We start from the raw sequence: 12,042 nt of genomic DNA on the forward strand, positions 1-12,042 counted from the left end.
GCTAAGTGCCAGACTCTGCTTCCTTGACAAAACCAGAGACAGGGGCCAGATCAACCTGATCAACCCTCCTCCCCACACTTAAGCAAGGAATAAAAGTGCAGTGCTCTGGATCCCAAAGCAGTCGTCCACTGAATGGGAAGGAATCTGTGTTCCATGCTTTTGGCTAAAGATATATATATAGTTGTGTGTGTGTGTGTATGTGTGTATATATGTATGTATGTATGTATGTATGTATATATATATATATATATATATATATACACATACACACACACACACAACTATATATATGTGTGTGTGTATGTGTGTGTATATATATATATATATATATATATATATATACATACATACACACACACACACATATATAATTTATAATGTATATAGAAATTTAAAATATTTCATCTTTTAAAAAACAACTTTTTATAAAATGTAAATCTAAGGCTCTCTTTCCCCTCTCCCCCCCTTCCCTCCCCCCCTGACCCCTATGGCCTTTAGTACTCCAACTAGTTAATCCACTTCTCAGCCGTTCTGGTGCTTGAGAGGAAAAAGGTGGAGATGGATAAACAATCCCTAATACCTCTTCCCCACAGGTAGGGAGCCCCCCCCCCAACTTCACAGATGGCATCCTTTCCCTGCCTCCTACATTGGCAGACCAGGGCAGAGTGGCATGGAGACAGGGCCTCTCTTGCAGCGGGGGGGGGGGGAGAGCTGGTCACATGACGCTCTCGAAGATGACAATTTTCGCACCCCCATCCAGGACAGGGGAGAGGCTGGTCAGAGCATCTGTTTCAGGCACCTTGTACTCTAGATGATGCAATCCCCAGATTGGCTTAGTGAGATGGCGCCAGCGCTGTGAAGAAGCAGAGAAAGAGAGGTGGGGATCAGACTAAACTTCAGAAATACCATTTTTCCTCCAACTCAATTTTACTTTCACCTCCTCCGAGCATACGAGACACACCTCATCCTTGTGATTCATTCGTATCAACCCCACATTCTCTTTCTTTCCCTCTCTTTTTCAAACATACTCAAGGGTTAATATTTTCAGCTATATTGCTGATATCTTTTTATATTTAATGTCTTCCCCGCCATATAGTAGCCCATTATTTTCCCAGTTGCAATATATGGCTGTGAAAGTTGGACCATAAGAAAGGCTGAGCGCCAAAGAATTGAGGCCTTTGAACTATGGTGCTGGAGAAGACTCCTGCGAGTCCCCTGGACTGCAAGGCGATCAAACCGGTCAGTCCTAGAGGAGATCAACCCCGACTGCTCTTTAGAAGGCCAGATCCTGAAGTTGAAACTCAAGTACTTTGGCCACCTAATGAGAAGGAAGGACTCACTGGAGAAGGGTCTAATACTGGAAAAGATTGAGGGCAATAGAAGAAGGGGACGACAGAGAATGAGGTGTCTGGATGGAGTCACTGAAGCAGTAGGCATGAGCTTAAATGGACTCCAGAAGATGGTAGAGGACAGGAAGGCCTGGAGGAACGTTGTCCATGGGGTCGCGATGGGTCGGACACGACTTCGCAACTAACAACAACAACAAATTATTTTTAAAATGCACTATTGATAAATTTCTTTCAAGGCAATCCTACTCATCTTCTCAGAATCTGTGATGGCCCCAAATCCCTGCCAAGATCACCTGGGCTGGAGGGAAAGGAAAGCATCCAGCCTCTTGTAAGGGGTCAAAGAAGGTTCTCCCATTTCTACCCATAAAGAGAAGTGAGAGGAAAAGCATTCTTGTCAACTGAAGAGATTTTCTACCCTGTCAAGAATGGGATGGATGACAGTATTGGACTCCTCCTCCAGATCACTCTCTCCCTTTTCCTTAGTGCTGCTGAGACAGGCATTTTGTGGGGGAAAGGGAAAGGGGAGCCAATATTTCAGCAGGGCAGAAATGTCTCCCCCACACAACCCTTCTGTCCATAAAACAAGTACTTAACTTACAACCATTCATTTAGTGACCATTCAGAGTTAAAACAACGCTGAAAAAAAGTGGCTTATGATAGGCTTTCACTTATGACCGTTACAGCATCCCCATGGTCACATGATCAAAATTCATGCGCTTGGCAACTGGCATGTATTTATCACAGTTGCCGTGTCCTGGGGTCATGTGATCACCAGTTGTAACCTTCTCAGTCAGCTTCCAACAAGCCAAGTCAATGGGGGAAGCCGGATTTGCTTAAGGACTGCATGATTCACTTAACAACTTCAGTGATTCACTTAACAACTGTGGCAAAATTGGTCATAAAATGAGGCACAACTCAACTGCCTCGCTTAGTAACATAAATTTGGGGACCAACTGTGGTTGTAAGTTGAGAACTAGCTGTAAAAGATGGCCTGGAGGGCCCTCACACCTAGAAACAGACCCCCGGCAGCCCAACTAACACAACAACAGTCAAAGAGGGTCTGGGCACCAGGGGATTAGGCCAAGGGAGAGAAGAGGTAGCTGCTACCTAGCTTCCTTGTGGTCAGCTTGGGCAAATGCTAGTGCAGGCACTGCAATGCCTGCCACATTTTCAGCTCTGGCAGGTGGGAATGCCAAGGCTGAGGGTCCTAGGTGCGGTGTCAGCACAAATGCCTACAATCCTGACGTTCCTAATGCTCCCATCCATATGTCTGGTGCAGATGACGGCCAGGGGGCAGCAGTAGCAAACTCTGCTTCCTGCTGTTGTTTCCTGGAAGACCCTTTGAGGTAGAAAGAATCTCTCCAGCCATGCATAGAGGTTCAGCCCCAGGACCTACATCCCACCCTTCTGTTCTTGTGATGTGGGAGAGAGCCTCACCTCAGCCAGCGTTCCCTTGGCACGGATGAATTTGTAGAGGGCAATAAGAGGGACACATAGCATGGAAGATAGTGCAAAGCCCCAGCCAATGGCTTCTCCCCACCAGGGGTAGACGTAGCTGTTGTTGTAGATCAATGGCTTGTAGTAGGCAACGTTGAAGAAAAAGATACCCTGGAAAAGAGTTAACAATGGATTAAAATATGCCAGTTCTTCGTCTTCCCCGTTTGTAGCCCTACAGCAGTTGATACCCTTCTAGTGCATCCCAGATATGACAAAGTGACTTATACTTGCTTAACCTCTTCTTTTTTTTTTGCTTCCTTTGAAGAGAAAGAACCTCTCTCTTTGGTCCTTTTTGGACATCTTAAGCCAGGGATGTCAAATTCGCCACGTCACATGACGTGTCGCGACATATTGTGACTTTTTCCCCCTTGCTGAAGCTGGGGTGGGTGCAGCTTCCAGGTGACGCATCTGGCCCATGGGCCGGCAGTTTGACACCCCTGTCTTAAGCATTCTCAGAGAAACAATATTTTTACAGCTGTCTTCCCCCAACTTTGTGCCCTCTTAAATGTGCTGAATTCCAATCCCCAGAAGTCCTAGTAAGCCTGTCAAAATAATCCACACTGTTCGATTTCTTTATTTTGTAGGCCATGCTGCCTGCCATCATCACAGCTATTTCTACCTCAGCAGCTGCTTCTGACAGCAGCAGCATTTTTTGGAAATGAGGGAGGAACAGGATGCTGGCAATGCTCTCTGGAGAGGCTAGGAGCGTATGCGTGCTGGCATTTTGAATGAGAATGCATCTGGATATGTAGGCCCGCTTTGGCATTCTGGGGAAAGCAATGGGCCTTATACCTAATTTGCAGGGCAGCTTGCAGGCTGAGTAGGCACTGGGCTAAGATACCAAAATTTAGGAGGTATCAATGCTGCCATTCCTTCTGAATGGTTCTAAAAAAGCACATCTTCACATTGGTGGTTAGTCAAAGGGGCCTAGGGCAGTGGTTCTCAACCTGTGGGTCGGGACCCCATTTGGGGTCGCCAAACAATGCAGTCCGCCATTTTTCCCCCCTTTTCGTTAGCTGTGCTACTCCCTTTTATTCTATTGGCTTTTGAAAGCCAATAGAATAGACTCTCTTGAATAGAGTCTAATTCTATTGGCTTTCAAAAGCCAATAGGAATTGTCCAGGCTGTCTCTGCCCTGCTGAGCCCGCCAAAAGTCCCATTCTGCAAACGGTGCTGCAAGTTGTCTCTGCAGCGAAGGCGAGCTGTCTGGAAGTTTCCACCCCTCCCTGCTGAGCAACTACTAAAAATGTAAGTAAAAGAGGGCCAGGGGTGGGAGGTGGGAGGCCGGCGGGCGCAGGGAGGGTTGCTGGTGCGCGTGGGGCCCGGTGGGTGCCTTACCTCCCTTGGGCTGGGCCAGCTGGTGGCCCAGCCAGTGGTCGGCCTGTGCCGTCTCTGCCGCTTGCCAGCTACGCCTCAGCCGGCGCAGGGGGCAGCACCACGCATGCGCGGCGCTCCAGGGCAGGGAAAGTCCTCGACTTACGACCGGTTGGGGGTCACGGCATTAAAAAGGTTGAGAACCACTGGCCTAGGGGCACCATATACCTTTGAGCTGGCCCAGCTGTTTTGATTATTATTTTTAGCAAGCCAAAGGAAGGGAAAGAGCCCCAAGAGCTTTTTTAGCTTTAAAGGGGCATGGATATGGTCATTAAAGAAAAGGAATTAAGAGTGATCTTGGGAAAGATAGGAGGAAGCCATTAAGGGGAAAGGAAGGAATGAGTAATTAAAGGGGGTGAGTGGGGGTTTGGAGAAGAGATTACACAATCCTGGGACAGATGACTGGGCCCAACCGTGAGGGGCTTTAGAAAGACAGTAAAATAGTGTAAAAGAAATGGCTCTTTCCCCAGCATCTGGGGTCAGACTAGGTAGATTCCCACTTGTTGAAAAGTGGTATATTTTAATCTTGATTTCTTTATTTATCTATCAAATTTATGTAGCTGGCCATCTTCCCAAAAGTAACTTTGGGCAGTGCACAACTATAGTCCTGTTCACCATTTAACGGTTTTAGTTTATTTCAGGGGTATGTATTATTTTCCTTCTGTATTTTTCATGATTTTAGATGCTGCCCAGTGTCTTGATTTGCATGTCCTAAATAAACAAATAACTGGAAGGAAGGGGAAAAAAATTACAAGTAACTTTGCCTTGATTTTGTTTAGTATACAATAGGACAGAGAGAATGTAGGACAGACTTGTAAGATTCTGTTCTTCTACCTCACTACAATAACAATATTAAATCCCTGCCATGCTAATTTCTCAACCTGATCTGCCTCGGAAGGCTCACTGGCAGCCCCTGATCCTAAGCTGGAAAAACTTTGGCTATGATTCTGGTTCTTTTTGCTGATCCGTCCCAGTTATCTTGCACCACTGTCCAGCTGACCCAGAGATAGAGCAGATTTTTCCCTACTGAATTTCTGCCTGTTACATACTTGGATGGAGTTAGAAACATGAACAGCTTTTCTTTTTCTTTTTTTCTGGGCTTGTGGGGAAAACTTGTGGATTTGAGAGCCAATCTGGTCCAGTGATTACGGCACCAGGCTAGAAACCAGGAGACTGTGTGTTCTCACACACGCCTTAGGCATGAAAGCCAGATGGGTGATTTGGGACCAGTCACTTTCTCAGTCCAAGTTGTCAGGCTTCGGCAGCAAGCTGGTCGGTTAATTCCAGTTGCAATTCAATGGATCAACACTTAGCTGATCCAAAGAAGTGGGCCCTGCACTGGTGGGAAAACTCCAAGAACTAAACAGTAATGTACCAAATGTCTAGCTTTTTCTCCCACTAAGAATTCTCAAGAACTCCACCCCAAAATTACCAGGCAGATGAGCGGGGTCACGACCATCCAACACCATTTCATCCAAGGAAAGGGCCGGTACCCAATCATGCAGGCAATGTCATCCATGAAACGGTCAGCCCCTGGAAGGAGATGGGAAGCAGTGGAAGAGTGAGAGGCTTCTAAGAATGTAAGAGGAGCTTTGCTGGATCAGACCAAAGAGGGATATCAGAAAGGCTGGGCCTGCTTTGAACATTAGTGCCTTGTATTTTGCATGATCATAGGACTTCTGGGGTGTTTAATGAATACAGTCTCCATGCCTGCCCTACATGCAAAGCCACTCTTATGAATAATTTCTGAGGTCTGAAGAAGTATAATATCCATTCAGCTTCTTATTTCTGACAGTGCCTGACTGGGACTAAGCGAGATACTAGAATCCCTGTGAGACAAGGCCAAAAGGGACCTTAGTGTCTTTAGCTGAAGCTTTCCGCATACCTCTGCCTCACCTCAGCAGCCCAGCCGGTCTGCTCTTCCTCTCCTAATGACTGCAGATTAAATGGGGATCTTTCAAGGACACAACTATGTCTCAGCAGACCAGAAAAGAAGGGGAAAAACAGAGGTGCCCTTGACTGAGGATGGTGTGTAACAGAATGTCCAAAGTCCAGCCTTTGACCACATCAGTTACGTACACAAGCTCACACTTTTTTTTTTTACTCCTGACAAATTAAACTGAAATAACACCTTTTGTTGGCTTTGAGCACTGCAGTCAGAGAGGGAACATGGCTAGGGGGCTTTTAAATGCTGCTGTGTTCTCACTTATTAGGGTAAAAGAATGGCGTAATGGGAGGATCCTCTGCCCCTTCCAAGTTCCAATATCTGCTATGAGTGGAATCTAAACTGTATTACTATTATCAGGTCCAAGCTGGAAAGTGATAATTAAAAATGAGGTGTGTGTGTCATGCTGGGTAGGGTTTGCCTCCCCGCTGGAGCATGTACTGACAGGGTGAAGGGAAAAAAAAAACACCCTTTAATTATTCTTTGGCCATGCGAGGGAGAATGAGTGGGATAGGAATCTCAGATGCTAAGCAAGGCCACACTTGATTGCTAATAACCGAGTAGAAAAATCTCAGAAAAAGGCAACAGCATATTAGTTTTCTAATGTTGCAAGAATATTCCAGGGATTTATTCCCAAAAGTCATGTTTGACTTAAGGGGGTCTTTTGCTTAAAGCTAAAGGGTCTGAGCAACTGATCACAAGGCAGATTTGTTCCTAGACTTTCCTATCTCAGACTGCAAACGTGCATGTATGAATGGTGGTAAATGCAATTCTCTGTTTTTTCTTAAATTTCTCTAGGGTAGAATAATCTGGCGGACTACTTTTTCACATGAATTTCTCTACAATAAAGGAGAATGTTTGTAGCTGAGGGTTGAAAGGAGGGGTCCTTGGTGCTCTCTGGGCTTGTCAAGAAAACATCCAAGCTCAGAAAGCACCAAGAATTTTGTTCTCCATATGGGAATATGGAGAAATTTCCCACTTTTCCCATGTATCGCTAGGAATTCAAAATGGCAAATCCAGGACTGTTTTGTCACATCACATGCCCTTAAAGTAATCATCTATGCTTAGTGACCTTGTCCTTCAGGCCCGCTAATGAGATGCATTACTCAGCTATACAATTTGTACGGTAGTTCCAGATTGTTGTGAGGTTTAAAAACCTTTGGCGTCTCTTCAGCAGGCAGTGTAGAAAAACTACTTGTAATAGAAATGGGCATTTGGGTTGACACAGTTATTTCATATGGACGCCTGAAGCCAAATAAGTCAGAGCAGCTTTCAAGGCCATGAGATGAAGTATCTCAAGACAGATGGAACTTGGACTAAGGTGTTTCCAAATTGGCTCCAGTACTCATAAACCAGATGGGTCTCATCCCATAGCCCAGCACTCACAATCATCAAGGACAAGAGAAATTGTAACCAACGTTTAAAAAGACATTATAGAATATTAACTCACAACACACACACACACACATACCTGCTGTGCAGGGCCAAGCTAGAAACCTTTCACTCCCTGTAAAGAAGAGCTATGATTGCCTTGTCCTTTGCCCTTTCCACATAAATCAAGGCAGGTACGAGAGAAGCTCTTATCATTTACCTCTTTGTTACTTACATTCCACTCATACCTACATTAAGGAAAGTGTAAAGCTGCCAAAAAAAGCAGTTCAGGCTGTTAGCAAGGTGAGTGCCCTGGAGACTTGCTAGGGCCAGGCAAGGAGCCTGGATCCTTTTCATCTCTGCCCTACTATTTTGTGATGTATAGATAGAGTGATTGGGAGGTAAGATGATACCAGCAGCCCAATCAATCTTGCAAGGTAAAACACCACACTGAATTGGTGTGGAGTAATAATTTTTTTGGTCCCTGGAATGCCAATTTTCAATGTAAGGAATCAGTTCTCAGTGAGTGGAAGTCCTCTGTCTTTGATCATCTTCTAACTTGCAAAGGACAATGAAATCTGATGTGTGATTTAGATCTCCAAATATGTGATTTAGATCTCCAAATCATACTTTTGCCTGTCAGCCAGGTCCTAAACTCACTCCATCCACTCTTTCCATGGAGAGGATAGGGAGGAGAGCTCAGTCCATATAGCCCTTTTTCCTTTAACCATGATCTCATCCTACTTTAAATGTGAAAAAGGCAAGCCAGTGTGATGTGGGAAAGCCATAAGGTTCCAGACAAGATGGCTGCTTTTACGTCTCCTCTTTCATGCTACTGATTAATCACTAAGCGACTTCTGAGCGGGAGCCATCTTCTCTAAATGGCACCCACTAGAAGCATTAGAGATAGGTTGTGCTTCTTGGCTACGAGCCCAATACACCTAAATTAGAACAGAGTCTTAAAACTTTTAGGAAGGCTTAACCCAAACACCTTTCTTGCTAGAACATAAACATGGGACTGCCTATTTTACAGTGTTGCCTGTCTGCAAGCATATGTACATATGCAAGTCAGTTACTAAATGTTATACAGTAAATGATTCACCCTCAGAAGCAGGTTAAATGTCAATTTACTCCATTTGTGCTTTTGAGAATTAGAAACGTGGTTTTTTTTGTCTTGCTTGCTCTACTGATTTGTGCCAAATGGCTAACATGCTGGTTGATCTGTATGTAGTGTCAACATTTGGGGCAAAACATCTTGTTTTGCCAGCTTTGTTTCAGGTGATTCCTTAATCTGCATGCAACTCTCTCTTACCATAAACCCAGGCGACGACCACGCACTCCCAGAAGGCCTGCCACAGTAGTGTTGTGCCACTCGCTGAATAGTAATCGAAGAGCTGGAAGACATACATGCCCCCCTAGGAGAGGGGTTGGCTGTGAGACAGCAGGATGCAACAGGGCATTTTCAAAATGGCCTCCCTTGCCCGGCTCTAGGTTCCTCCTCTTTCCTACTCAGGACACCTCCATAAAATTAGTTCTCCTAACCCAGGTTGGCCATATCACAAAACAATTGCTAAGCACAGCACCTTTTTTTTCACAAGAGACAGTAGGAGCAACATTCCTTCCTTAAACCTGCTTTATCGAACCCACTTCTGCTGCTTGAGAAAGAGAGAAAGAAAGAGAAGGAAGAGAAAATGGGAGGATCCTTGCCACAAAGGGTAGAGTTGACAAAGCCACTTCCCACACTCTTCGCTGGAATGAAAGAACAGGAATATGTGGCAACTCCTAAACCGTGATCTTTTGCCTCATTGAGCAGGTTATTACGGAAGGCAGTGGCTAAAAAATCTGGGAGCTTTACTTCCTGAGTAGGAAGCAGCACCTGGCTGGATGGGAAACTACGGTATGCAGTGCAAGGCTCAGTGAAGGCCTAGATGGGAGACCATTAGAGAACCCCATAGTTGTAAAAACAAAATCCAGAAGAACAGAAACCACTTTGATAACTGAGTTTAAACATGCTTGGGACAAACACATGTCCATCATCTGACAAAAAATTAAAACAACAACAACAATAATAAAAATTAAAAGGAAAACAAAAACCAAAAATATTCAAAAGGCAGACTCAATGGACTACGAGGTCTTTTTCTGCCTTTCTGCCTTTTCTATAATGTGGTTTTTCTATAATGAGTCAAGCTCAGCGTAAAGAAGAGTTGACTTTCATTCTGCTATCTTCCCAGGAGGCAGGGAAAAGATTGGAAGAAAAAGGACCAGCAGTTCTGAAGGTTTCAGGAAGGTTGGGACAACAGGGAAGGGAAAGCTAAGCAAAGTTAGTGAGCTTAGCCCTGAAGAATTCCTCAAACTTTTTGGCAGCATTACCATAAAATGGAAGAGTAAGAACTTTTCATCACACATAAATCAACATATACCTTCTCTATAAGCCAACCCATACCACAACAATTCCTAACAAATAGCTGGATGAGTAACCCAAAAATGTCTAACGGTTCCTGAGAATGCCAGGAGTAGAAAGAAACTGGACGGCAAAAAGCTTTCTCATTCTGCTGGCCAAAGCGGAGAGGTCCTGTAGAGAAAGTTAGGCTACCTCAGGAGTATTTCAATTCTTCTAATCCAAATCTTTCTTACTGCCTGGACACACATTCAAAACAGCCGAAAGAGGCTTGTCCCAATACAGATGGAGCTCAAAAAAGAATGGCAAAAAAAGAAAAAAAGGAGAAATCCCCTACCACAAACATTCACATCCTTCTTTGCCAAAGGGCATCTGAAAGTCTTAAAGGATGGCCCTTCCCCATCCCTTAAGGCAGGGATTCTCAATCTTGGCAACTTTAAGACTTGTGGACTTCAACTCCCAGAAGTTTTGCTGGCTGAGGAATTCTGGGAGTTGAAGTCCACAAGTCTTAAAGTTGCCAAGATTGAGAACCCCTGCCTTAAGGGGAAAGAGAGGTGGGAGTTTCTCTGTATGGGTAGTGGCAAGTAGAGCCGAGTAACTGAGGATTAGCCATAGGAGGAACTATCACCTGGAAGTTCTAGTACGTTAAATACCCAAATAAGACAAAGTAGGCACACGGTCACTCTTATTAAAAACAGTTCTTTCTGTTTGGGATTCCACATATCAGAAACATTGCAAGAGATGAGCTGCCCCTCCCCAGATTACAACTGGAGAAAACATTTCACAGCATGTTCTTGGTCAGCTCTCAGAAGGGAGGGCAGGTATTCTCCAGCCAGGGAAGAGCAGGAGCTTGGTTCAGATTGTCTCTCTGTGTCCCCCTCTCTGCTTGCTCAACCAATCAGGGGTTGGTTCAGGCACTTTCTAGGCCATGGCAAGGCTTCAGGGATTCCCTTACACCTGTCAGCTGCTGCAAAGCAGGCTGCTGCATCTGGGAATCCCAACAAGTCTTTTCCTCTTTCTTCGGGATGATGTCACAGCTCAAATACTGGCAGAAGGAGAGAGGAGTTTCAGGAAGGGCAGAGAGGTCTCCCTGCCCTAGAAACACAACGGTTGTGGCATTCGCCCTGATTAATGAACTTTTCAAGGCACATTTCAGCCTCAGTCATGTGCTGTGATTACAGTTACAGTCCTCTGATAAATGAATTTCTGGCTGGAAATCACCCAGTAAAGGCACTTATCTAAACAGAAGAGGCCCTGCCCCAATTGTCTTCTTTCACACAAGGGACCCAATTGCATCTGCCTCAAACTGTAAGTTCCCCAGCAGTCTCAAATCACTGCTTCTTGCTGGTTGGTTTAATGAATACCAGTTCTGCAATTAAAAGCTCATATAGCATATTCTTTGAATACTAACTGTTCCCCTCCCCTACATCAAACCGTCCCCTCCCCATCAAGACAAGAGGGGAAGTACAATTATGACATCACAGCCTCAGGCCAATCAATGCTGTGTAGAACCTGCTCCTATATCTACTTCACCGAAGAGTTTCTCTGAGCTTGGCGCTGAAAGGAGACAGTCGGTCCAGCAGTCACTACTCTGTGGATGCTTTAGCAGAGGACATCTGATTAATGTAAACTCAATGGTCAGGACATAAAGGGAGCACATTACAAAGAAGTCCTTAGTAAAAAAGATGAGGAACAGCTAAATGGCATAAAACTCCAGAATCTTGGATGGGAATCTATAAAAAAGAAATTGTAGGATTTTATTTGGAACAGAAATGGGAAATCGAAGGCCTGCAAATACTGCTGCCAGCAGCCTGTTCTGCTAATGAAGTTGAAACCCCATTCCTGATCTAGGGTGCTTCAGTAGGTATTGTGCCAAATAGAACCAGAAATATTGGTCTACACCACGGGAAGGCAACCTTGGCTCTTTTATGACTTGTGGACTTCAACTCCCAGAATTTCTGAGCCAGCTATGCTGGCTCAGGAATTCTGGGAGTTGAAGTCCACGAGTCATAAAAGAGCCGAGGTTGCCTACCCCTGGTCTACACTATATAAGTGGGAGCTCCCTGAATACAAAAACACAACATCAAAAAGAGTTTAATCTTAATCCA

General features: G+C 44.8%; 1 protein-coding gene across 2 annotated transcripts in view; it reads right to left on the reverse strand.

The window, feature by feature from the left end:
• Positions 1-485: 485 nt before the first annotated feature.
• The window catches only part of SLC6A8 (solute carrier family 6 member 8), a 32,636-nt gene continuing 21,079 nt past the window's right edge, over positions 486-12,042 (reverse strand). For both annotated transcript variants that reach the window (XM_039366030.1, XM_039366031.1), the window contains exons 11-14: positions 8,849-8,951; positions 5,653-5,753; positions 2,787-2,957; positions 486-853 (exon numbers count right to left, since the gene is read on the reverse strand). In XM_039366030.1, coding sequence (XP_039221964.1) covers positions 716-853; positions 2,787-2,957; positions 5,653-5,753; positions 8,849-8,951 — 513 coding nt within the window. In that variant the 3' untranslated portion in view covers positions 486-715. The remainder of the gene's footprint in view (positions 854-2,786; positions 2,958-5,652; positions 5,754-8,848; positions 8,952-12,042) is intronic.

Source organism: Crotalus tigris, unplaced genomic scaffold (assembly GCF_016545835.1).
Source record: "Crotalus tigris isolate CLP2741 ecotype Arizona unplaced genomic scaffold, ASM1654583v1 scf7180000020218.1340706, whole genome shotgun sequence".
NCBI classification, from domain to species: domain Eukaryota; kingdom Metazoa; phylum Chordata; class Lepidosauria; order Squamata; family Viperidae; genus Crotalus; species Crotalus tigris.